General features: G+C 53.4%; 1 protein-coding gene across 6 annotated transcripts in view; it reads right to left on the bottom strand.

Moving 5' to 3' along the window:
• The window catches only part of TMEM63C (transmembrane protein 63C), a 127,024-nt gene that overhangs the window by 13,735 nt on the left and 86,837 nt on the right, over nucleotides 1-26,452 (bottom strand). For 5 of the 6 annotated variants that reach the window (XR_006293447.1, XM_043556709.1, XM_043556710.1 and 2 more), the window contains exons 3-17: nucleotides 26,189-26,251; nucleotides 21,914-22,075; nucleotides 21,297-21,376; nucleotides 20,799-20,880; nucleotides 16,063-16,100; nucleotides 11,719-11,861; nucleotides 10,286-10,334; nucleotides 8,204-8,312; nucleotides 5,603-5,676; nucleotides 4,900-4,980; nucleotides 4,664-4,787; nucleotides 3,789-3,922; nucleotides 2,234-2,356; nucleotides 1,696-1,849; nucleotides 394-500 (exon numbers count right to left, since the gene is read on the bottom strand). Coding sequence is in view for 5 of the 6 variants with exons in the window: in XM_043556709.1 (XP_043412644.1) it covers nucleotides 394-500; nucleotides 1,696-1,849; nucleotides 2,234-2,356; nucleotides 3,789-3,922; nucleotides 4,664-4,787; nucleotides 4,900-4,980; nucleotides 5,603-5,676; nucleotides 8,204-8,312; nucleotides 10,286-10,334; nucleotides 11,719-11,861; nucleotides 16,063-16,100; nucleotides 20,799-20,880; nucleotides 21,297-21,376; nucleotides 21,914-22,063 (1,448 nt within the window). In the remaining variant the exon portion in view is untranslated. The remainder of the gene's footprint in view (nucleotides 1-393; nucleotides 501-1,695; nucleotides 1,850-2,233; nucleotides 2,357-3,788; nucleotides 3,923-4,663; nucleotides 4,788-4,899; nucleotides 4,981-5,602; nucleotides 5,677-8,203; nucleotides 8,313-10,285; nucleotides 10,335-11,718; nucleotides 11,862-16,062; nucleotides 16,101-20,798; nucleotides 20,881-21,296; nucleotides 21,377-21,913; nucleotides 22,076-26,188; nucleotides 26,252-26,452) is intronic. The other variant, XM_043556711.1, reaches the window with a different exon arrangement.

Genomic DNA, 26,452 nt, shown 5'->3' with positions numbered 1-26,452 from the left:
CAACTGCCTTCCTGACCTTCTTCAGATGAGTCCTGCTCTTTCCTCCTCCCCCGGTGCCTTCTGTCTGGGGTTCCTAGCACTGTATCTCTGCCTACAGCTCCATCGCCTCAGTGCATGGCTGGAGGCTGTGGGAGCAGCCCAAGAAGGGCTTGGTTTGGGCCTCACATGCTTGATATGGTGGTCCTATCTCAGGGTCCTTGAGCCCAGAGGCCCAGAGACAACTCAGACCCCTCTTTCAAAAAAAAGTTAGTCTTTTGGGATGGTTCTGGGTATCAAATCCACCCCTATGTCAATTCCACTCCTTAGGCCAGATGGCTGGTGGGGGAGTGGGCAGGGGAAGGGGCCGGGGCTGAGCAAACAGCAGGGCTGGGAGAGGAGGCCCCCCCATCTCACCTGGTCCAGTGGGCCTCTAGGAAGGCAGAGAAGTAGACCATCAGAGGCATTATCACTGTAAATGCCCAGAGCAACAGGGAGGGGAAGAACTGGGTTATGACTGGGCTCTGTAGGGTAGAGCGGAGGAGGGCAGAGACACATCAGTGCAAGAAGCGCCCCTTCCCCTTCCGGGCCACCCCTGCTTCTCCCACACCTCTGGCCTCGTCTTCCCCAGCTTAGTCCCAGAGCAGTCTTGGTTTCCCTGAGGCTGCGCAGCAGACCTGGCCTTCTTCGTCAGCCTTCCTGGCCAGGGGTCTGCCTGGCTGGTGGCGGGCAGAGGCTGACACCCCAAGGTCAAGTTCTGTCTTCAAGGGGCACAGGTGTTCTAGGCTGAGGTCCCTAGAGGGATGGCCTGGGGTTTTCCTGGTGACTCCGCCCGAGGGCCAGAGCCAGCTGCTGTCACTGATATGGCAGAGCTCACAGAGAAGACACTACTTTCCCTCTGATGTCGTGTGAAAGGAGGTATAGAAGTGGGTAAGGTGTGAAGGAAGAATCCCTAGGGTGGTGCTTTGTGGGCCTTCTGTGAGCTTGACAACAGAGGGCAGGAGCAAGCAGCAGCAGGCGTGTGGCCTGTGTGTGCACGTGTTGCTGGAGTAGGGATGGGGATTACATGCAAGTGGAGGCCTTCTAGGCCTGTTATAATGGCCTTGAGGCTATAGGATTTGGAGACAGGCCAGTCCAGTTTCTCTGATGTCCCATGTCAGTATGAAGCATCCTCTAACTTCAGGGGTGGCCCCTCCAGGGCCTACCGCCCCCAGCCTGGAGTGGGTGTGCCTGGCATGAGGGAAATGGAAGTCCTGCTTCTCTTGGATGGCTGCATGGGAGCTGACCTCACACTTCCCCACCCTCAACCCTACCCTTCAAACCAGGGACCCCAGCTCGAGAGAAAGTGGGGAGTGCAGAGCAGTCACACTTGCCACACCCTTGCACCTGTTGTGCCTCCAGCTAGTCTTGGGTGGCCCAATCTAAAGACTGGACCACCCATCCCCTGCCCAACTCCCCACCCCAGAACCTGCCTGCAGCACCCCCCCCCCTTCCTTCCTTGCCAGCTCCAGTCCCCAAGATAGGCAACGACCTGTGCATTCGTCCCCTTTAGAACAAAGGAAACTCTACACCACCATCTATACAGCCATGGCCACCTCCACAATGGTGGTGGTGCAAGGGCTCTGGAGCCGCGTTCCAGGGGCCCCCCATCCCGTCCTCGCCTGGGTTCTTCCCTCATCTCCCTGGGGCCCCCATGCCTGGCCTGGGCAGAGGTGGCACCTGCAGGTTCTCAATGGGGCGGGTGACGTTGTACATGTCGATGGTGTTGATGATGATGGCAGGCGTGGTGAGGAAGAAGAAGAGGAAGAAGAGGAGGGTGTTGATTACGATAAAGCGGGCCCACCAATGGAAGCGGCGGACGGACAGGTGTTTCCTGGGGAGGGATGGAGGAGGGAGATGCACTTAGGACCTCGGGTCCCAGACATTAGACAGGCCCCACGTGCGGTTTCTTGCACACCAGCTGTAGACCCAGACTTCCCTGGTCTAATTCAGCCCCCTGGGCCCAGACCTGCTTGCAACAGGCCCGGATCCTCCCCTCAGTCACACCTTTTGTAAAGGCACCTGTGGTGGGCTGGGTTTGGGGGGGGGGGCAGAGGCCGTGGTGCTCAGGAGAGGACAGGGCCCTGCCAGCCCAGTGGGAGCCATACGTGGGTAACAGAGTAGGAGAACGGGTCCCGATTCCCTTCCCACCCCTTCTTCAATCTCAGCGAAGCTCAAAGGAACGGGGGAGAGGAGAGCAGTGGAGGGGGGCGCTTACCAAATAATGTCTTTAGGGTGTGGGGCAAGGGCAACCCTCCAGCGGTAGGATTTGACGGTGGTGGACACCGAGGACTGCTGGGGGGACACGCCACACTGGATGTACTTGTAATCTTCCTGGATGCTGCAGAGACGGTGGGGGGCAGGGATGGGCAGGAGAGAGAAGTCTGGGTGTGAGGACAACAGACTTAGGAGAGGTCTCATGCCAGGGTCCTAGAGAGATGGACCCCACTTCCTAGGGACTCTTGAAGCCTCAGATATGCCTCTCAGGACATTAGAGGTGGGCAGTTCCTAAAGCCTAGTCCCTGGAGAAAAGGGGCACAGAGGGAGGGACCACCCCGGAAGGGAGGGGACCACATGGTTCTCAGTTAATGTCCTTCCCCCTTAATAGCAGTGACAGCACAAAGACACGCTCTTTGAGGTTGGTGCCAGAGGTACTAATTTCAGCCTCATCTTAGTATTAATAGCTACCACGTGAGTTCTTTCTGTATGCCTGACACTGAGCTAATGGTTGATGAATATAGCCCCAATTGCACGGCTTGCTAAATTGAGGTGCCTGAGACACAACCAAAGAGGGGCAGATGCTGGCCCTGGGTCTTTGGTTTTCTAATTCACATCTCTGCTGTAATTAAACCTCAGATCCTCTCTACCGAATGACAGTGTGTCGGAAAAGAAACAGTGTTGTCTCACGTTGGTATATTGTTTGATATACCATATATACTAAATAGAACACATATCCCTTCGTATCCCTCTGGGAGGTGGACAGGGAATATATAAGGAACCAAATTTGACAGATAAAAAATTGGAGAGTATAAGCGACTTGCAAAATTGCACACAATTGTATCTGACTAAATTCTAGGCTGTTCCACTGCTCCTTTGTAGGGTATGGGTGAGTGAAGACCAAGTGTTATGTACAACCAGGCTCCCTAAGAGAAAGGAGGGCCCCCACAATCCTCAAGGGACTGATTCTGGGATTCCCATCTATTTGACCCTGTCCTTAGGATCCTTCCAGAACATTCCAGAGTGCATCTAACCCACTCCCTATCAAGGTAGAGCTGCCAGAGGCTGGGGCAGAGGAGGGAGGAGGCTGTAAGGCTATGAATTAGGGGAGACCTGCAGCAAGAGAGGAGAAAGAGCAAGCAGAGAGTCTCTACTCTGACTCTTTCACCTGTGGTGAGGACAGGGGTAATATGTAATAGGGGAAAAATGGATTCACTCTTGTCAAGGCCTGGAAGAGGAACCAAGATGTCTACTCTTAACACCTCCATGCTGAAGCAAAGACCTAGGGAATGGGGAGCCCAAGGCCTGGGTATCTCTGGAGACAAGCTGAGCCTGGCAGCTGTGGGGAAATGGATGCAGACATGCTCTGGAAAGCAAGATGGCGGCTGCCTGCGGAGAACACAGCGGGCTGGAGGGGCGGTCAGAACATGGCAAACTAGAGGGAGGTTCTCTCTCTTTCCCCCCTTGGCTGGAATGAGGTGAAAGAGGATGGTTTCACAGAAGCAGAAGCCCACTTGCAGGGCTGGGCACAGCAAGCTGCTGGCCCTGGCACTCACTGCTTTGTCATCCTGGAGTCCTGGAAGGTGACAAAGATCAGGTCCAGACGCTTCAGCCGAACGCGGTTGAACTCAGCATTGAACTCATCAGTCAGCTGCTCCTCCAGCTCACTGTAATATTGTTCTGCATCTACCTGGGGTGAGATTTGGCCCTCAGAGCTGGGGAAGTCAGAGCTCCAGGAAGACCTCACCTGGGCATTGGCCCCTTTCCACTTGAGTGGTGGGCCTGAGGCCTTAGTACTGTTCCCAACCCCCTTCAAAGCCTGGCAAAGAGCTCAGGATCCCATTGGGCTCCAAGATCCCAACTTAAGAACAGGGAGAGGCTGTGACTCTGAAATTAGCTCCTTGCTCTTAGATCTGGGGAAGGTAAGGCACACCTGGGGGTTAGGGGGTGCTTTTGGACTTGGGCTGGACTCTAAAGGAGCGTTAGAATGTGTCTGCGGCATTTTTGGAGAAGAGGGATGATTCTTTTTCTGGACTGGCTAGAGTTCGGTCCTACCCTGTGGCCTCCTCCTAGCCACGGTGGTTGGGTAAGAAGATGGAGCCCAGTGCCTTCAAATGTTTCAGTCCTAGCCCTTTGAGAGCCTAAGGCCTGGCACCCTACAGCAGTCTACTGTGTTCTCTCTGGTCCTCCCATCCAAGACTAGAAGTGGGCATGAGCAAGCCTCCCTGGATCACCCAAGAAAGGCTTCAGCTCCTCTACATTCTCAACAGGGAGGCAGGAGGGAGGAGGAGGGAAAAGAAGGGAGGAGCTGGGTGCCACAGCACCAGAGCAGATCTGAATGGGGCCCAAGGGTCCAGAGCCCTGGACAGAGCTGGAGACCCAGTGCCCCAGCCCCTCCTCTGCTGTGTCCCCTGATGCCCGGGCCAGGTACCTCTTTGAAGCAGGTCCAGCACTTGCAGAAGCACAGGTGGGAGCAGGGGTGGATCTTGATCATCACCTTCCCATTCTTCTTGGCCTTGGCAGTGTAGTAGAGCCGCCCCCGCATCGCATGGCGCCTGTTGGCCGGTGGGCAGTGGGAGGAGGGATCTTGTGGCTGGGGACCAGCAGAGCCACATCCTCCCCTTGTACCCCCACCCCAGATCCAGACAGACCCCGCTGCAGACTCACCTCTGATCATCCAAATCGATCAGGGTCCTGACGTCATAGCAGAAGTGGACTCTGGTCACCACGCATCCTGGATAGGCCTCACTGTAGCCACAGACATGGATGCTGAACTAGCCTGTGGTGCTGGGGATATGCCATCCTCCCCACACTTCCACCCCCCAGAACTATAGCCCACAGGGCTGAGTGGCTCAGCTGTCTGTGGTCCCTGGTTCTTGGATGGGAGACCCCATTACTCGTTCCTAAGGTCAAATTTCAGAGTTGATCCCTTGTCATCTAAGATTTGCCACATCCTTCCCATATGGTCCAGAATAGAGCCAGGTGGGGGCAGACCTAGAAATTGTTGCCCACGAGAAATAATTATCTCCTGGGGCTAGGACCTTGGGTCACGAAAGATGCTCCAAGATGACCTACTCTAGATAACTGGTCCAGGAGCTTGCCAGGCATTTGGTTGGAGCAGCAAGGGAAGGGAAATTTACACCCACCACGCGCATGCCATGCGGGAAATCCCTTGACTTCAGAAAGCCTGCTCTGGCCACAGGGCCTCCCCCTTTCTGGAAAGCTAATCCTGAGCCAAGCCCAGGATGAGCTATCACCTGGGGTGTCTCTCTCGCTCCACCATCCTGTGCCAGCTTACTACCCACGTGAAGAATCAGGCAAGGTTACCGGGAAGAGGCAATCCACGCTTCAGTCCATTTGACCGACTTACTGAAAATGCTTAATGATGATTTCTGGGTCTTGGATGTCCGTGGGGACATAGGTGATCATTAGTGTCCTGGTGACCTAAGTGGGGAAGGCAAATGGAGAGAGAAGAGTGTGTTTACACAGGACTCCTGGATGTCTGGGTCTTTGGTGGCCCAGAACTGTCTGGAACAGGCTTGCTACTCAACCAGGCTGTCCTCTTGCTGGGGAAGCTCAGTGCCAGCTTCCCTGGCCTGTGTCCCTGAGGTCAGCAGGCTGTGGGCTGCGGGAAGCTGCAGGCAGGCAGGCCACGCCTCTGTTATTCTCTGTGATCCTGATCCAGAATAACTGCCAACGAAAGCTGAGGTCAAGGGAGAAAGAGGCAGAAGCTGTCAACAGGGAGGGCCGGGGAGGGAGCCTGGAGCTCTGGGACTGGCAGGGGCTGCTCCCGCTCCGGCTGATGGCACAGCCTCACCCTGCCATCACTCTGGCCTCCCTGCACCTCTGCTGTGCCACGGGATGTCACGAGAAGTCAGTGGGGCCGTCTCCAACATTACACTGGGCAGGGGGTTAGGAGGTGAGCTAGACTCTGGGGAGGTGATGGGGAAGCCCTTCAAATGTCTTCCTGACCCATCCCCTCAGGGTGACAGTGAGCTGCAAGAGACAGGAGTCTCAGCAGATGCTTCTGGTGACGAAAAGGAAAGCTGATGTAGCTGAGTCCACACTGCTCAGGGGTGCCCAAGCCACTAGGCCTGCAGGCCAAAGCATTCAGAGTAACCTTTCAGGGGTATGTGGATTTGCGATCTGGGGTGGGGTAGAGCACATCAGTCCTTCAAGATGGATGGCGTCAAGGGAACTGGTCCTACCCTACCAGAGCCAAGGGTGTTAGTCTTCATGGTTCCCCTTCCCTGCCACAGTCTGGATGGCCCGCACACCCTTTCCCTTGCTGGGCTGGTGCAGGTGCAGGTGCGGGTGTGGGTGAGGGTGAGGGTGAGGGTGCTGGTGCAGGCGAGGGTGGGGGTGTGGGTGAGGGTGGAGGTGAGGATGCGCGTGAGGGTTGTGGTGCGGGTGCAGGCGAGGGTGGGTGTGCTGGTGTGGGTGAGGGTGCGGGTGAGGGTGAGGGTGCGGGTGAGGGTTGTGGTGTGGGTGTGGGTGCGGGTGAGGGTGAGGGTGTGGTTGAGGGTGTGAGTGCAGGTGAGGGTTGTGGTGTGGGTGCGGGTGCGGGTGCGGGTGTGGGTGAGGGTGAGGGTGTGGGCGAGGGTGGAGGTGAGGGTGTGTGTGAGGGTTGTGGTGCGGGTGCAGGCGAGGGTGGGTGTGCTGGTGTGGGTGAGGGTCGGGGTGTGGGTGAGGGTGGGGGTGCTGGTACAGGCGAGGGTGGGGGTGTGGGCGAGGATGGGGGTGAGGGTTGAGGCGAGGGTGGGGGTGGGACTGCGGGTGAGGGTGTGGGTGAGGGTTGGGGTACAGGTGGCGGTGGGGTGCGGGTGAGGGAAAGGGTGCGGGTGAGGGGTAGTATGCAGGTGGGGATGCGGGTGGGGGTGTGGGCGAGGATGGGGGTGAGGGTTGGGGCGAGGGTGGAGGTGAGGGTGAGGGTTGGGTGTGGGTGAGGGCGAGGGTGGGGGTGGGGCTGCGGGTAAGGGTGTGGGTGAGGGTTGGGGTGCGGGTGGTGGTGGGGGTGTGGGTGAGGGTGAGTGTGCAGGTGGGGGTGCCGGTGAGGGTGAGGGTGAGGGTGCGGGTTGGGTGCGGCTCAGGCGGGCAGCGCTGAGGGCCCACCTGCCGCCCTTGGGCCTCACGTCTACACCCTCAGGGCAGCTGTGCACTTCAAGCGCCTGGACTGCCAGTAGCAGGAGCAGGTGTGAAGCGTCAGGGCCCCAGTGCAGGCTCCACTGCTGATGGATGGGGAGTTGGCGGGAAGGTGCCCGACGGCCCCCCACCCCACTCAGGCTGGGAAAACTCGGGGGGGGGCATGTTCTGCCTGATCCCCAGGCTGCCCAAAGTGCCCGTTCCTCAACGGCTGCCTCTTATCTGCATCTTCTTCTCCCTCCGATTCCCCCCCATCCAGCCCAGTGGTTTTTCCTAGAATCACCTTCAAAACAGGCGAGTGCTGTGCTATTCCTTATCGCAGTGCCTGCTTGGGAGGTGGGGTGGGGTGACCCAAACCCGGACAGGGAGGAGACTGGGCCAGGACCTGGGGTCTCTGACCTCAGAGGCTGTGGAAGGGCAAGGAACTTGGGCATTCCCCAGCAGGGGGCACTGAACACTGAGGATGGGAGCCCCCCTGCTGGCCCCGGGGTTCGTTAATCCTTTAGTCTGTGGATGGTGGGGGTCCGGGGGTCTTTGGAGAGGGGCCAGGCAGCGGGGTGTAGCGGGAGGAGGCACCTGGGACAGCTGTTTGCCAGCTGGCTTGGGAGAGTTTCAGTGGTTTACCACCCAGGACAGCTGTGCTAGGGGCCAGGTGCTGATTCACCGGGCTAAGAGCAGGAGGCTTGCGCCGCTCAGGTGAGACTGCCCCCTACAGGTGTGCAGAACGTGCCCGTGTGGGGTGCCTCTGCAGGCTGGCAGTGGGACGGTCCAGCTGGGGAGGGCTCTGGCTGGCAGGGAGTAGTTCCGGGAGTCCATTTCGCTTACTCACCTTATGGCTCTTCTTGGGCACAAACCCTAAACAGTGATGGGTCATGAAGACGAAGTTAATGACGAAATAGAGGAAGGAGAAGCAGCTATGCAGCCACAGGACCTTACTCCTGCCAAGAACAAGACACAGGAGGGGTGAGACCATCCTCTCCCACCCCATCCGGTTCTCCCCTGGGCCACCCTCTGGTGCATCCAGACACTGGGGCACCTTGGAAGGGGACGGCCATGGTAAGAAGCGGGTGCCCCATGTGGGCTGCTAAAGGCTAACGTTTGTTGAGTGCTTCCTATATGGCAGACCCAGGCTGGGACTAGATGCTTTATGTACATTTCTCACTAGACCCTAACACCATACGAGGGTGGTACTGTGACTATCTTCATTTGATCAGAGTGGCGGGTGGCCTGCCCGAGGTCACTCCTAGCCGGGGCAGCCCTGGCAGTTGAGCCCGGGCAGAGGAAGCGCTTCGACTCCTCACCGCTGTGCTGTGCTGCTGGCGGCCGCAGCTCAGGCTCCCATGGCTGCCCAGCAGCCCACGCGGAGGGGTCATCTGACCTCTGTGGCGAGGGACAGGGGGTCACACTCGCGTCCAGAGGGAGGAGGGCCCGGCGGGTTTGCTCTGCCTCTATGGGGTAGGAAGGGCGGTGGCACGCGGGCTTTGGGCTCAGATGATGCTGTCCCGGGGCATCTGGCCAAGCTGACTGTTCAGAAATAGGGCCCACCTTATTTGGTGCGGTCTGAGGAGAGAAAAGCTGTGTCGCTTCAAAATATCTCCTCGCCACTCATCCCAGTGCCTGACATTTCACATAACATCCCCCTCCAGCTAGGTGCTTCAATCTTCCTTTCCTGAGAGCCGGCAAGTTTATACGGTCTCTAAAGAACATTCCTGCTTTCTGCCAATACGGATTTATGGATTTTGAAGGGTCTTTCCTGCCCTATTAAAATTAACATCCTGGGGGCGCCTGGGTGGCTCAGTCCACTAAGCTTCCGACTTCGGCTCAGGTCATGATCTCGTGCCCTGAGAGTTCGAGCTCCGTGTTGGGCCCTGTGCTGACAGCTCAGAGCCTGGAGCCCGCTTCGGATTCTGTGTCTCCCTGTCTCTCTGCCCCTCCCACTCATGCTCTGTCTGTCTCAAAAATAAACCAACATTAAAAAAATTTTTTTAATAAAAATAAAAATTGACATCTTGTTGGGAAGGTGTAGGCACCGCACCCCCACCGTGGCTGGCCGGGGAGAAGGCGGTGAATTCTGCTCTGGTGTTGGCAGCACCGGGGGAGGAGATGGCTGGAAGGGGTGCTAAGAGGATGCCACAGCCCCATTCTGCTGATTTGGGAGTTTGATGGATTGCAGGGTGCGGGGGCAGAGGGGCCGGGGTGGGGCAGGAGCGTGTGAACCCCCTCTCACACCTGCTGCTTCAGCTTTGTCAGGAAGTCAGCCACACCTGGCCGAGACACCTTGGGGGCCTGTTTTCTCAGCAAGGACCGGCAGGGCCACATCTGGCTCAGTACAAGTTGATCTGATCAGGTTGGCTGCTGTTGAAATCCACAAATCACGTCCAACAGTTCTTTCTCCACCACAGACTAGACTAGTAATAAAGCTCAGGGTGGCGGTGCAGTGTCCCAGACCCAGGGTCAGCTAATGGCACAGGTGGGGCATAAACTCAGGTCATGTGGTTCCTCAGTCCCCCTGCTGTGGGAATCAGGTCTACACTTTATTCGGTTGTATGAGGGTTAACTTGCTCTATTTTGTGAGCAGGAAATAATACCTCACGCCTCTGCTTGCTGCAGGGTCTTTGCCACTTGGGGGCTGGACATATTAAACAAACAGGACCATCTTTCCAAGTCTTCAGGAGTGGCCAGTTTGGGTAGTTCTACCTACTACAGATGTGGGGACACTGAGGCAGCAGGAGTCCTGCCCCCCTAAGAGAATGCAACTTCTGGCATCCTACTCAGTGCATGGGTCCCAAGGAAACCAGGCCTTTCTTAGCAGCAGAGCAGTGCCCGTGTTTTTGACCCACAAGTTGGACCTTCTCTCCCCACCAATAACCCTGAGCCAGTAGAATGGGAGGTAAGACGATCAGGTACCTACTCTATGGAGACATTGACAATGGTGGTCCGACCGAAGTGACTATTCCAATCTGAAAGAGAAGAAAGTGACTGATCTCAAAGCTGGTTCCCTGATTGAGTGAGTGTGGGAGCTGCTTGCGTTCGAGGTTCCCAAATGAATGCCTGGGGTCTAGAGATGCTTGCCCACATCCTCCCCTCCCCTCTTGTTCCCCAGAACTTGCCCCCACCTCCCCACAAAACCAGAAGAGGCCTCTTCTTCTTCCCGAGACTGCTGGTTGGGGCTCTACAGCCAGGTCTTGACGAGGCATCCCCAGTGCCCAACTGGATCGAGCAGACACCAGTAAATGCTTATTGAAGGAGCCCAGGGCCCCAGCACGAGTGGAGGGAAGAAATCAGTAACACTGTTACCCCGGCAACAATCACAAGAATGTCACATTGCCTCCTTTCGACAGAGTAAAGCCTTCTGGCAAAATGTATTAGTTTGTCAGTTTGGACATCTCTGGGTATTATGAAATGTGTCCAGAAATCTTGCGTTGATATACTAGACATATCTATGTTACATGTAATATAACGTATCATTGCCAACACACAAGCTCTTAGGAAGGGAATCTGGAAAGACAGAAGTTACTGTGGCAGTGGTATCTCATGGCACATTGTGTGCTAGCTTGAATTAACTGAGGTCTGCCTCTGGCTGAGGAGAAACAGACACCTGAGGAATCAGGGTACCACTGGCTGCCACATGGGCACTTAAGGTACTAAGCTACACCACTTAGTTGTACAGCCTTCGGCTCCGTCCATATTCACATTTCTAAGTGAAATACTGGCTGTTATTCACCGGACACTCACTACGTGCCAGGCTCTGGCATCGTCTCCCGATCCCCATGACAGCTGAGGATCTGAGGCCTGGGGGGATTGATGTGCTTAATATAATAAGTCATTTGCTAGATCGAGCAAAGGTATTTTCTGGGAAGCAGACGCGGGTCAAGTCTACACCCACAATGTCATTCTGTCAAAAGGACCCTCTTATAACGAGTGTGGCTAGACTTCCTATCAGACCAATTTTACACTTCCAGTGCTATGTCTGTCACAGAGCGGATGGGGAGAGATCAAGTTCAGGGATCTTTGCAGTAGGTCACATGCCATAAAAAGGCCTCTGCAAAGACCTGGCAAGATGTAGGGTGGGGCTGCAGGTAAACATTCAGCTCCAGACTGAATTACTACTGTGTGTCTGCCATGGGCCAGGTCCTGGGCCACACTTGTGATGAAGGACGCCCCAGGTCCAGTCTCCACATGGGAGGACAGAAGTTTGGGTTGTCCTAAGGTCACATAACTAGTTTCGAGATGTGGACTTAAATTATAGATTTCTAGACTACCAAGACCCAAGCTCTGCCCCGCCTACCAGGCCGCCCGTTAGGTCGAGTGGCCCAGGCGCAGGGCGCGCTGAGCTCCGCCTACCCAGAACGGTTCCAGTGTAGTTGATGGGCAAGATGATGCCCAAGGAGGGGATGCAGAGGATAAGCACAAAGATGATGAGATGATACTGGAACATGATGTAGATGCGGGCATCGTCTCCACACTTGCTAATTAGATCCTCGTTCCTGGAAGAGACACACAGACAAGGACACGCCTCAGGAGCCAGCGTGGCCACAGCTTAAGTCGGAGGGAGGTAGAGAAAAGGAAGAGAAGATTATCAACCTACCCCCAAGTTTTCTTTTCTTTCTTTTCTTTTTTTTTTTTTTTTTTAGAAATATCACCCTTCATCTCAAAGCCTGTTATGCCTCAAATGTATTTCACTGAATTTCACAGGCGTATCGAAGGCAGAAGTTATGTTACAGACACTCGGGAATCCAGAAGCACTTTTGAAATCAAGCATTCATTCTATCTTTTATTGCTTCTTCATACATTTTGAGTGCTTGCCATGGTGCGTGCACCAGACAAACCACCAGCGAGATCAAGATGCATCCTATTTTTTAAAAAGTTGTTTCTTTTAATGTGTCAGTTAAAAAGGAATTCTTAAAACCACAAAGAGATATCACTCCATACTGCCAGATTGACCAAAGCTAGAAAGTCAGACAATACCAAGTCTTGGCAAGGGTATGGGGGCACTGGGAGCTCTCCCACACTCATGGGTACGACTCCGGCAGAGCCACTTTGGAAAGCAGTTGGTATTATCTAAGGAAATTGAATGTATGCACAGCCTATGACCTAGTAACTCCAGGTCTAGTATTAACACATGCACATATCAAGAGACATATATAAGAATCTCATAGACGCCTTGTTTATAACAGCCTCAAACAACCTAAACGTCTACTGAAGGTGGAAATGGACACAAGAATTGTGAGATAATGTATGTATATACATGATATATATATATATGTACATATATATGTATATATATAATGATATATATATAAAAAACACTGTATGTATAACGAAATACTATACAGAGATAAAAATGAATGACCATAGCTGAACCTCACAAACACAATGTTGAGTGAAAGATCCAGAGACAAACAGTACATATTGTATGTTTTCGTATACAAAGTTCAAAAATAGGCAATATAGAACTATGGAGTTAGAAGTCAGGATACTCTCCCTTTGGAGAGGAGGAAGTGATGGAGTGTTGGCAATGTTCCAGTTCTTGATCTGCTTTGCTGTAATTGAGCTGGACATTTATTTTTTGTGGACTTTTCCATGTGTGTGTTATACTTCAATAAAAAATTTAAAAGTATGGGGTGCCTGGATGGCTCAGTCGGTTGAGTGTCTGACTCTTGATTTCAGTTCAAGTCATGATTCCAAGGTTGTGGGATTTAGCCACACATGGGACCCTGCACTGAACATAGAGCTTGCTTAAGATTCTGTCTCCTTCTCCCTCTGCCCCTCTCTCCTGCTCATGCTCTCTCTCTCTCTCTCAAGAAAAAGAAAGAAAGAAAGAAAGAAAGAAAGAAAGAAAGAAAGAAAGAAAGAAAAGAAATAAAGAAAGAAAAGTGAAATTTTATTATAGAAATTTTTGGGGGTGCCTTGGGTGGCTCAGTTGGTTGAGCTTGCAACTTTGGCTCAGGTCAAGATCTCACAGTTTGTGAGTTCGAGCCCCACATCAGGCTGTTCTGACAGCTCAGAGCCTGGAGCCTTCTTCAAATTCTGGGTCTCCCTCTCTCTCTCTGCTCCTCCCCCACTTGCACTCTGTATCTCTCTCAAAAATAAATAAACATTAAAATAATTTAAAAAAAAAAGAAATCTTGGGAAATACAAAGGAGAAGAAAATCATTCATGCAGAATCTCATCCAACCCAAGATAATGACTATTAAGCATCTTGGTTAATCTCCTTTAGTTTTTTGTTGTTGTGCTTGTTTAACTTAGTGACTATAGCATAAACAGCATTTGATGTATTGCCCAGAATTCTCAGCATGGCAGTCAAGATCCCAGCTGATCATTCCAGCCCAACCATTTAGCCTCTCTCTTGCCATGTATCCTTGCTTCTAGCCACACTAGACGGACCATTGCTGGATGCTCCCTGCCCATCTCTGCCCCAAACCTTCACTCATGTAGTCCTTTATTTGTGATGGGTCCTGCACTTGGCATAGAGTGGAAATTCTCCCCATCCTTCAAGGCCTAGCTCAAAGCTTGCTTCTCCTGAACGCCCTAGCTGGAATTAATTTCTTGTCCCCCAAATACCCCCTGCACAGCAATGATAACTTTCCCATTATGAATTATATACAGTGAGTCGTTAACCTTTGCCTCTCCAACTAGATTCTGTGGGCTTTGTACACTGGGACTCTGGCTTCCTTGTCCCTGATCAGTAAATGTATTAAGCTGCTGTCTAGACACTGTTCTCAAAGGGTACGGGATGCATAATACGATGCCCAGCCTTCCTCCTTCCTTGGATGATGAGTTCCCCATGGAGGAACCTTTGGGTGGAGTAGGGTGGGGGGGGTGGGGAGGATTCTCACCCGGAAACACACACTACTGTGCACACTGACCTCCCACTGACCCGCAGGTCTGGGTATGCACACATGAATAGCTGTATACACGGATTTGCACCAACATAGTGATGTGCCTCTTTTATTTCATATTCACATGTGCACCACAGAGATGCGTAGTGCATGAAGTTTTAAGTTTTACACGTACGCTACTCTCTTGCAACACTTCCCCCTGCCCCCATATATACCCGCTGATGGGTCAGCAGACAACAGAAAACCCAGAAAGTCAGCTGCCCAAGACCGAGGGTGTGGTCAGCTCAGGCCGGCCTATGTACCCCAGGTTTCCCTCCCTCTTCCCCATGTAAAGAGCTGGCTAATGTGCCATTCTGCCCCGGCCCATCCTTCACCAACTTGCTAAGCCCAGGAACCCACAGCCAGCTCGTATGGCTTCCCAGGGTAACCAGCTCCAAGTGTTCAGACACGTTATTGATTATTTAAACATGTTTTAAATCGGTAAATGCTTGCGGAAAGGAAAAAAGTAAATTCCCTTGAAACTGTGGACAAGGGTTGCCTCTCTGCAGGAGGCCTGGAGGTGGCTTCCAGGTCTCTCTTAATGAAAATATATTTAATGTGAGCTTGTGCATGTTCTAAAACTTACCCAAGCAAAACCAGAGAAGGTGCCAAGAAATAAAATGTTTCCCCTCCACTCCCCCTACATGTGGCTAAGATCCCTGAACCACACACACAAACTAGCTGTATCACTTCTGGATACTAGGAACTCTGATGGATGATGAAGACAGCCCGGGAGGCAAGGCCACGGGGACTACCCCATCAGTGGGGTTGGAGCTCAAACACCAGAGGCAGTGGTCCTAAGTCCAGCTCAGGATTCCCAGGGCCCAGTCAGGGTGCCTCGTGCCCCCTTCAGCAGGTCTGGAGGAAGAGGGGTGCCCTGAGGTGGCCCAAGGGGGTGGGATGGGGTCTTGGAAAAATGTGTGAATGCTCCCAGCCAGGGCCTGACTGGTGGGCGTGGAGGCACACGCAAGAGGAAGTTCTATGAACCTTTGCCAAAAAAGCAAATTAGCAGGCCCATTCAGGCCCCTTGCTGCAGGTGGCCTTTGAGGGGCAGTGAGACTGTACCCTAAGGCAGGCATCACCAGGCAAGAAAGGACCCTGGAGGAGGGTTTTGAAAGGTGGACAGGGCAGGACAGATGGGGGATATTTAGGGAGCACCCAGGAACGTACAGGGCTCTGAGGTGGAGGCAGAGCCGTGTGCACAGGCATGAGTGTGTGTGCACACACATACACACAGTGGGGACAGAGAGTTCTGGTAAGCGCTCAGCTGAAGCCGGGCAGAGTCAGGAGGGTGCAGTCAAAATCATGAGGCATGGGGTAATTAGGAGAAAACAGGTGACTTGGGGTCTTTCTCCTTGCCAAGTGGGGTCTGGCCCTAAAGAGATCCAGAAGGCAAGCAGACAAGGGGCTGTCCCTCTGTAATCAGTGCTGAGGCAAGAGGAAGTATGCCCTTCTGCCTGGTATTTTCTTTTCCATTTCAATACGATGAATGGTGTTCACAGAAAGAAAGCAAATAGCTATGCAAGAAGAATTTCTTTTTCCTAGTGTGGGATCCATAAAAGCATTTTTATAAGCATGAGAAAATGGTCCTTTCCTGAGGGCTGTGGGCTGTGCCCAGGTCCCATTTCACCCACTGTGACCCAGAAATCGTCCCCTGCCTGGGCAGGGCTGAGGCAGTCAGTGGGGAGTGGGGAAGAGGGTCCAGAACGCAGGCCGGGGCCCAGACCTGCAGGGCAGCACGCCCCACCCCCATCACCACCCAAATATAGCAGCTGCTATCACAAGCTCGGAAAGTTCAGGCACTTACTTCATGGTGATGGTGTTGAAGAACCAGGAATAGAAGCCCTGGGGAAAAAGGAGAGAACATGTGAGAAAATCCAGGCCCAGGCCTGCCCTCCTCAGCTGTGGGAACCTGGGAAACATGAGGCAGCGTCAGCAAGGGGCCTCCTTCCAGGCAAGACATGGCAGCGAGAAGGGCATGGGTCCTGGAAGGAAGTGGGCTCCATCTGGAATCAGTGGTGACTGTCCAGGGAGAGGTCTCCCCAGAAGTGAGCTATGAGTTCACATTCCTGCCATGTGGCATCCTGTTACAGGAAATGGGGGCTTAGTGGGTCTTGGACCGGAGGGAGAGAAGGGACCGTTTGTAGAGTGGACGTTGGCTGGTTTCTGTCTGTCCCTCATCGCTTCTGCCTGGGAAATGCCCCCCCGCCCCCATTGCATGTGGCCCGGCGGGCTGTCCGTCAAGCAGGGGTCCGCCACCAGTGGTCAGCTGATCAACAGGAACATGATGCAAGTGGGGCCGATCAAAATTCTCTTAAAAGGATTGAGAGGGGCGTTGGGAGAAAGGGTCTCTCTCCGTCTGAGCTCCTGCACCTTGGTGAACACCATGGAGCCTGCAGTGGCTTGGTGTCATCTTCGATGCTACAGGCAGGAGCTTGTCTGAGGAAAAAAAAAAAAAAAAGCCTGGAGAGAGGATCCTGGTAGCATCACAGGACTTGGATCAAGTTGTACCCAAAGAAGCCACTTCTCTCTGGATTTCCCCACACTCTAGCCACGTGTTACTTTTTTTTTTTTTTTTAAACACTAGTTTGAGATGGGTTTCTTCTCCTACATCTGAGAGTCCTACTGGGGCGCCTGGGTGGCTCAGTCGGTTAAGCATCCGACTTCGGCTCAGGTCATGATCTCATGGTTCGTGGGTTTGAGCCCCGCGTCAGGCTCTGTGCTGACTGCTCAGAGCCTGGAGCCTGCTTTGGATTCTCCCCCACTTGTTCTCTCTCTCTCAAAAATAAATAAACAAACTTGAAGAGTCCTATTGATTATGCCTTTCTCTCAAGGTCTTGCTCTCTGGGGTTTCTGGGTGGTGGGGAAAGGCAGCCTCAGCCGTGGAGGTGATGAGGGGCCTAGAAAGGAAGTCTGCTTGGGGAGAGTGTGCATGATGATGGGCTGGGGCCCATGGCCCTAAAAGTGGCCAGATCTGATAGCTGGTTAAGTTGCCCTGGTGCGTGATTCCTTCCAGGATACTCTAGGGTTTAGGAAAATGTTGGAAAAGGTTTAACTCTTGATTGACCCCATTTGATCACAAGTACATGAGTGAAACAGGCAGCCTGCCTGGCTGACATTCCCCTGCGCCACGCTGGTTGGGGAAGGGTATTTCCCAAAAGGAAGTGACAGAAAAACAGAAGGAAGTTCCTTGCTCCATTCAGTATAAGACCCACCAAGTACCCTTCTCTGTATGGTGTTGCCTGATGGTCAGACATCCACCTTAGGGAGGACCGTGTCCTCAGTTATGTCTTGAGGAACTAAAATACAGATGCCCAGTATGGGTCACAGCAATGAAGGGGACTAGCATGCTGGTGGCATTGATTGTGAAAGTCCCCAGGGAAGTCGTGAGTTGCTAAACAGGAGTTGGGCTGAGAGTCTGAACTCCACTCTCCGCATCGGAGAGTTTTTCGCACCACCACCTATGGGCAAACAGGGGTGTGTTTTATTTAGTGGGTGAGGAGGTTTGTTGTGCACAGCGAGGGACACACCTTTCTGGGAGTCACTTCCACCCCTTCCATGGCAGGTGCAAAGGTGTATACCCCACATGGCACGTACAAGTCCTGGAATTCACACAGGACAGGACTGTCCTTGAGAGGGCAGAGGTCGTGAGAAGAAGTGTGGCCTATGTGCCTGTAGAAACTGCACAGATGTAGATGCGTGAGCGAGCATGTGTGCAGTATCTCTCTTCTCTCACGGACGACAGGCCCACACATGCGGATGTGCTCCCCTGGGTTTACACCGCAGCTAGGGAAGGCGCAAACCATTCACAAGACAGAGCACCTGAACAGCAGGCCTGAGAAGCAGATGCCGCCTCTCCTCCTGTCCCATCCCTGCAGGAAATGGCCACAAGGTCCTAGGAACCAGCTCAGCTGACAAGACTGAGTGACAGTGGTCAGTTCATCGCACCTCGCTTGGTGGCCCCAAGCTCCTCACTCCCACCACATGGGGTAATGACCCGTTTGCTTTACCCACGCCACTCGGCCTGGCTGAGGCCCCAGCATCCTGGCCGGGGCATCCACGGGCCACCTCACCAGACTCTCTCCCTGCCCATCTCATTTCTACCTCTGCAGTTTGACCACCTCACTGCTGCTGTAATGATTCCTCAGATATTTTTAAATAAATGATCTTTTTGCCATTGTACAACAACAACAAAAACCCCCAACCAAAGCAATGCTTCCGAAAATAAACCTGAGAGTCAACCTTGTAAGGTAGGCATGACTGTCCCTGTTCTATAGAGGAATTCTAAGGGACAAATTTGTCTGAGGCTCTCCACACAGCTTGGGGCAGATCCTGGCAGATAAGGGGACCAGGTCTCTTGGAGGGATGATAATGGAAGGAATATGGTTTTACTCACTCACTGCCTCCAACAAACACAAATCAGATGCCAATTACATGGCAAGTTGGCCTGGCTGGGGGTGGGAACAGTGGTGGGCAAGCCCAGGTCAGCACCTGCTCTTGCTGGGGGAGCAGAGACCCTGGACCGATCTGGTAGATGAGGGACTGTTACGGACTGAGTTAAGAGCTCTGAAGAAAAGCAATGCGTGTAAAACCAAAGATCTGGACCCACAAGGCAGGGATGGGGCTCCTGGGGAAGTGGCATTTGGGCTGAAATCTGAACAAAGGGTGAGTGTGTTAACCTGAGGGGGGGGGGCACCGGGGAGGGGGAGGGGGAAGGACAGGCCAAAGGCCCTGTGGAGGGAAGGAGGTGGCACTTTTAAGGATCTAAAAGGTGGCCACTGTGGCCAGGGATGGGGGAGTTGGGAGGCAAGGACAGATGAGGTGGAAAATGGGTGGGGCAGGACACAGGCGTGGACATATTGGTTAGAGGCCACCCTGCTCATCCAACAAGAGGCTGATGGGGGCCTGGCCTGGGGGGTGGTGGGAGAGGTGGAGAGAAACAAGACTGGGAGGGTGACAGCAATACAACTTGGTAATGAACTGGCTGTACCTGGGGGCCTGGGCCAGACCCAGGGAGTCACCTGGGTGGGTGGTGGGCAGAGTCTGAAACCAGGGATCTGGGAACAGGTGGGTGGAGGGATGTCGTGGCATGTTTTGGACATACTGAACTCCAAACGCCTTTACAATCTCCACGTGGAGATATTTTGAAAATCATTGGATAAATGTGTCTGGAGCCCAGAGAGAGGGTTAGCTGGAGACAGAAATTTAGGAGGGTTCTGTGCAGAGGTGGCAGGCGAGGCTGGGAGTGTGGGTGACATCGCCCAGCAGAGAGAGGAGGAGGTCTGGGACCAGCTGAGGGAAACCCCTGGGGTGGAGGAGCCTGCAGAGGGGATGGGGAGGAACAGAGGAGTGGCAGAAGAGAAACCCAGAGAGTGTGATGGCACAGAAGCGACTGGAAGTGCCTGTTCAAGAAGGGAAGGTGGTCTACAGGGCTGGATGTCTCTGAGAGACCAGATGAGATGAGAACTCAGCAAAGCCCTTGGGATTTCATGGCCTGGGACAACCGATGGCTCGTCTGGGTGGAACGGAGGGGTGGGAGCCACTCTGGAGGGGTGGAGGAGTAAGTGGGAGTGAGAAAGTGGGCAGCACAGGTGCAGAGGGAGACAGGCAGTGCGGGCTGTGGCAGGGAGGGCCCAAGATCGTCTCTGACACCACCTGGAACTTTCCAGCTCTGTGCCATGACTGTGTAGTGCCTTCCTTGCCGCTTTTTGAGTTCATGCACTTACCACCAATACGTGCATCTGTCTGGGTGTCTCTCACCCAGACAGAAAGTCCCATGAAGCAGGACTTGGTCCATTGAGTTCACTGCCCAGGTCCCAGACCAGCGGTGGCCCACAGCAGGTGTGCCACGGCAGCCAGCTAAGTGAATGAAGAGGCTCGAGTGGAGCCCTGGCATCCGACAGGCACGAGAAGGAAGACTGGGCTCCATCGAGCAGAGTTGGGAAGCGGGAGGTTGAGGGAGTCCCTGCCTGATGTCTGGACTCTCCTCTATGAAGTGGGAGGTGAGTCCTTGGCTGGGGCAGGACCAGGACTGTGACAAGGGTTGGAGATTTGAGAAAAGCAGGAAATTTAGTTTTAGAAATTCCTTTAAAGGGGCATCTGGGTGGCTCAGTCGGTTAAGGGTCGGACTCTTGATTTCGGCTCAGGTCATGATTTCACGGTCGTGAGATCAAGCCCCAAGTCAGGATCTGTGCTGAGTGTGGAGCCTGCTTAAGATTCTCTCTCCCTCTCTCTCTCCCTCTCCCTCTCTCTCTCTCTCCCCCTCCCCCGCTTGCACACTGTCTCTCATCCTCTAAAATAAATAAATCCCTTTAAAATACTGGAATTAACTAACTCTTATTTGGCATCCTAGGAGTTAGGAATGGTTAATATACCCGTCTTTCTGATGGGGAAACTGAGGCTTGGCAAGGCTGAGGAGTGTGTCCCAGGTCACACTGCTAGGTTGGATGCAGCTGGTTGCAAAGCCCCTGATCATGAGCGGGCTCCTTCCTGCACGTGGCAGAGCCAGGAACCCGCTGGGCCCAGGCCCACCCCAGCGCTCACCTTGTCCTTGTGTTCCATCTCCAGGGAAATATCCGAGGGAGATGTCTTCTCGCTCTGCTCCCCATAGATCAGTGAAGTCAAGCTGCCGGCCAGGAAGATCAGTGAGCAGGGAGGCGGAGAAGGAGAGAAAAGGCCTCGGCCACCCGCCTTGCTGTGTCTCCAGCTCCCAAGCCAAGAGCCGCCACCCCCTCTTATACAGTACCAGACACGTCTCAGCTCATGTGCTGAGCACACAGCTCTGGGTACAGACGGTAATCACCCCTGTTGCCAGGTGCCCAACGTATCTGGGGAGTCACGCGATCCAGAAAGTCTGAGATCTGAGAAAAAAGTGGGCTCGTGCCCAGAGATGACTGCCCCCACTAAGTTCCCTTCTTTTGAGGAGGGCCAGAGCTGGGCAGGAGTGGGTGACGGCATGACACCTGCTGTATCCTGGTTGTGGCCTTACCTCCCCCAAGGGAGCAAGCAGCTGGCTCACCCTGACCCCCGGCCTCTCCTCACCTGTCATTGTGAATGAGCAGAGCCAGGCGCCCGTAGTCCCACGCAGCTTTCCGGAGGAAGGAATAAACCAAAATGATGACCTGTAGGCCGGGAAAGGGAATGTAGGAATATGTCTCCTGCTCGGCTGGTCCCTGAAACTCCGGGGGGGAGATCCTGTCCCTCAGGTTCCCAGGGGCTTCCCGGGCTCTCCAACAAGTGGCCAGCTTTGTTAGGGTAGAGGCTATGCCTGTCTAAACTCTGGATCCCCAGTGCCCAGCAGCTTCCCAGCAGAGTGGATTCTCAGAGTTTGCAGAGTGAAGGCATCAGTGTCATGTTTAGAACGATGCAACAAGAACATTCCTTGAAGAAATCAGCAAGAGGAAAGAGAAGGGAGGCCCGAGAGCACTGGCCGGGTAGGTCCCTGGACAGTGGCGCATGGAAGGGAATCTTAGGAATTCTGCCTGTTCCTGCAGTTCCCTCTTCCCCGGGCTGCCCTGGGCATGACTGACATTCAGGGAGTCCCCACCACTGTGGCTGACGTCTGTCTGGAGAGCTGAAGCCCCTGCTGTATCACCTGTGACAGTGTGACGGTCCGTCCCTCTGAGGCCTCACTGCCTACCGTGGGGCACAGGACTTACCACCCACAAGATGACGTTGAGGAACAGCACAGTGGGGATTCCCCCAAAGGGCTGCCCCTGCAGGACGGTGCTCTGAGAATTGAAGCAGTTGTGTGCTGTCATGTTCTGTGTCTCTTTCACCATATTCAGGTTGCCCTGCACGGCAGCCATCCTGGGACCTTCCTGGTGACAGAGGGGTGCTCAGGTCAGACACAAGGAATCCCTCTCACTCTGCAAATGCAGAAGGCTGATGGGGAGTTGGGGGGAGGTAGGTGCACTGAGTACCCATCAGACCCAGTGTCCATTGCCAGCCTATAGCAGGTCAAGGCAGGGAGGCTCAACCCTGAAAGGGCATAGAGCCCTACCCGGGAGGAGCACAGCTGCCTTAAACCCAGGGCCGTGATGGCAGAAGAGCCCAGGTCCCAGACCCCTTGGAAGAGATTTTATTTTGTACCACTCGCTCCCTTTACCAAGAGTTGTGAGATGCACATCCAAATGGATCTTCCTATTTCTACCTTTGTGAAACTTTTCTTGTATATAAATGAACAAACTTCACAGAGGTGGGTAGGACCCCAGAGTGGAAATATTCGGTTTGGAGAACAGAACTGCATTCATGGGAAGCCTGTGCAGATAGGGTCTAAGTTTCCCTATCCCAATCCAGTTTCCAGGAAAGGAAGTTTCCTAAAACTAAATGAGGTAAAGCTATAGAGTGCCCTGCACATAGCAGTGACTCAGTAAACGTCACTGTCTTCAGGTCGAACTTGAACCAGGGAGATCAGCACCTGCCCAGAGCCTGAGCATTTTGGTGAGACTCAAATGTAGGGCTCATAGTCATGGGCATCAATAGGTCTCCAGACTCAGAAAAGAGCGGGAAGCACAGATGAAAACTGGAAGTGACTGGTAGCTGCTTAAATTTATCTGCAAAGTGTTCTGGTTTTAAAAGATCATTCAGGGGCACCTGGCTGGTTCAGTAGCTAGAGCATGTGACTCTTAATCTCAGGGTTGTGAGTTCAAGCCCCATGTTGGGCATGGAGCCTATTAAAAAAAAAAGAATAGCTAAGATTTCAGGGCACCTGGGTGGCTCAGTTGGTTGGGCGTCCAACTCTTTTTGTTTTTAATTTTTTCTTAATGTTTATTTATTTTTGAAAGAGAGAGAGAACATGTGCAAGCTGGAAGGGCAGAAAGAGGAGGGGACAGAGGATCTGAAATGGGCTCCGTGTTGACCACAGAGAGCCTGATGTGGGCTCGAACCTTGAGATCATGACCTGAGTCGAGGTCAGATGCTCAACTGACTGAGCCACCGAGGCACCCTGGGCATCCAACCCTTGATTTCAGCTCAGATCATAATCTCACAGTTCATGAGATAGGGTTCTGCGTTGGCCTCTATGCTGACAGCATGGAGCCTGCTTGGGATTCTCTCTCTTTCCCTCTCTCTCTACCCCTCCCCCATTCGAGCTCTCTCTCTCTCAAAATAACTAAACATTACAAAAAAAAAAATCATTCATTTTGTCTCCAGACCTTGTCTCATCCTAGAAACTCTTCACTCCCATTCAAGAAAAGTAGGCTCATTCATTATTCATTCATTCATTCATTCATTCATTCAACAAGTATTTAGTGAACAACTGCCTTGTGCCAGACTAATGCTGGTGACGCAATAGTGAATAGGCAAAAGAAAACAAAACAAAACAAGAACCCGTGCAGCAGCACGGAATGCTGGTGGGAACGGGCCGGTGGGAACTTAAAGGCTGGCGATACGGGGGAGACAGGGCATTGCCGACGCAATGCGAGGATGTGGGAAGGGCCGGCAACCGGTGCACAAGTGCAGACGTTGGTCTTGGCCGAGAGCTGGGTACTGACCCACGGCAGCAGGAGGGAGGCAGGCACACAGGTGGAGCTCGCGGGTGCGCCCACCCAAGGCTTCTATTTTCTCAGATGCAGGGGGAACAAGTCTCAAGGTTGCTGAGCGACGCAGGTGGTGGGCAGATGTGGGATGTTCCAGGACAGGACGCAAGGCAGAAATAGAAGTCTAGAGAAGTGGTGGAGTGAATGCATTATGAGAACATGGTGGGACTGTCATGCAGCACTAAGGGGCCACTGAGGTTCATGGTCTTGAATCTGCAGCAAGAGTAGCCAGACTCACTGGGCCTCTCCCCCAGCTGTGCTCATCTGTGTGGATGCAGGTGAGCCGCTGTGGAAGAGGCAGACAGCTCGACCTAACCATGGCAGACGTTTTCCCAAGTAAGTAGGAGAATGAGAGGGCTGGAGTTGTACATGAGGGAGTCGTTTTAATGACTGGCCAGGTAAGGACAGAAAGGACACGCGAGATGGGCAAGGGATGGTAACAGGTGCTGGGGGTCCACGGAGGTAGAACTGTCGGGTACCACAGTCTGTGAGCCGACACGTAGGACGTGGCTGTTGGAAAATGAGCTGTGTGGCACTGAGATTAAGAAGGGATCGGTTATGGGTAGAGAGAAGGTCTAGGGCATGAAAATAGAGTCAGCGACTGAGTGGTGTCAAGGAACTGGGAGGCTGGAATGTCCTTTATGGACAGATGGATCTTGAAATCGGTAAGAGTGAAGACGGGAAGAGCACTGACGTGACGGTGAGGCAAGAACTGAACTCTTCTGGGAAGGAGGGGAGTGATCTGGTGGCGGGGGGAGTCAGCACCTGTACCAAAGACGGGGAGCGAGATGTCTAGGCTGACGCCTTGGGTCCAAGATGGGGGCTTCAGCAGGAAGGAAGGAAGAAGAGTCTGGAAGATGCACAGAGGAGCAAGGAATACATCTCTCTCGTCCCCAGGCCTGAGAGGGTGGTAACGGAGGCCCCGTCCTGGGGAGTCTCTGGTTTCAGTTCCCAGTGGGCAGGCGAGGTGCTGCAGGAGCTGGGGGTGTTTCCGGGCATCTTGGGCTCTGTGGCACTGAATGCCAGTTCCAACACTTACTAGTCACCTCGAGCAAGCTACTTAAGGTCTCCCTGCCTCATTTATTCATCTACAAAAGGGGAGTGGTGTTAGTAACTAGTACTCACTTTGCAGTGCTATTAAGAGGGCTAAGTGGGGGGGCCCCTGGGTGGCTCAGTCGGTTAAGTGGCCGACTTCGGCTCAGGTCATGATCTCGCGGTCCGTGAGTTCGAGCCCCACGTCGGGCTCTGTGCTGACAGCTCAGAGCCTGGAGCCTGTTTCAGATTCTGTGTCTCCCTCTCTCTGACCCTCCCTCGTTCATGCTCTGTCTCTCTCTGTCTCAAAAATAAATAAACGTTAAAAAAAGTTTAAAAAAAAAAGAGGGGTAAGTGGGGGCATCTGGGTGGCTCAGTCGGTTAAGTGTCTGACTCTTGATTTCAGCTCAGGTCATGATCTCATGCTTTGTGAGGTGGAGCCCCGTGTCGGGCTCTGAACTGACAGCATGGGGCTTGCTTGGGGTTCTCCCTCTCATTCTTTCTGCCCCTTCCCCCTCAATAAACAAATAAACATTTTTTTTAAAAAGATGGATAACTGGGTTAAGATTTGTCAGTCATGGAGAGCAATGCCTGGGACACAGAAGTATCACACAGACACTTGTCAAGTGAAAAGTGGGCACAGAGCTCCAAGGGGCACAGCGGAATGCTGTCTGGAGTTGGGGAGGCTTTGGAGATGGGGACAGAGAAGGGAATAAAGAAGAGGGTGGTGTGCAGGACGGGTCCGGGGCTCCCTGTGCTAACTCACAAAAATAGGGAAATACACGAACTCATCCTTCTACCTGCCAGATCAGCATCCTTCTTTTCCCCTCTCTTTCTGCAGGGGCTGCCCACGGTTTTACTACCCAGGTCACTGCTTAACTCATTGACACAAGCATGTTTAGCTAAATATAAACTTACAAGGATTTACACTGAACATGGTACCTTTTTCTTATAGTTTTTAAAAAACGTTTACTTATTTATTTTGAAAGAGAGACAGCGCATGGGGTAAGAAGCAGAGAGAGAGAGAGGAAGAGAAAGAATCCCAAGTAGGCTCCACACTGTCAGTGCACAGCCCTGACACGAAGCGTGAGATCATGACCTGAGCCAAAACCAAGAGTCGGAGGCTTAACCCACTGAGCTCCTGGGCGCCCCTGAACGCGCTACCGTTTAACAGCAAGCCTTCTGCCGAAAAAGCCAGAGTAGCCCGAGGAGCGTTTCTCTTGGCATCTCTGGCAGCTGCGGCACCAAGGTACAGTTCTGCTGGTGGCCACCTGGGGGAGCCCGCGCTGAGGAAGCCGCGGGGGAAGGCGGGGCGCGGGAGGCGCCGGCGCGATCTGAAGGCCTTGGAGGGCCGTTCCCTACCTGCGTCAGTTCTCCAGAGAGGGTCTAAGTCAGGCCTGGGGGCTTCGCTCAGCTACCCGGAAGCTGCAAAAGAACAAATGCAATCTAAAGACCACAAGGCCTAGGGGCCCAGGCCGTCTTCTAGGGCGGCATCATCTCTCAGGGCTCCTGAAGATTTACGTTCAGGATATACGTCCTTTATCACGTGTATTTTGCAAATACTTTTTCCCAGTCTGTTGCTCGTCTATTTGTTTTCTTCATGGTATCTTTGAAGCACCACCGTTT

This window comes from Prionailurus bengalensis, chromosome B3, assembly GCF_016509475.1.
Source record: "Prionailurus bengalensis isolate Pbe53 chromosome B3, Fcat_Pben_1.1_paternal_pri, whole genome shotgun sequence".
NCBI classification, from domain to species: domain Eukaryota; kingdom Metazoa; phylum Chordata; class Mammalia; order Carnivora; family Felidae; genus Prionailurus; species Prionailurus bengalensis.
The sequence above is the reverse complement of the archived record's forward strand: the minus strand, read 5'-3'. Positions and strand labels throughout refer to the sequence as shown.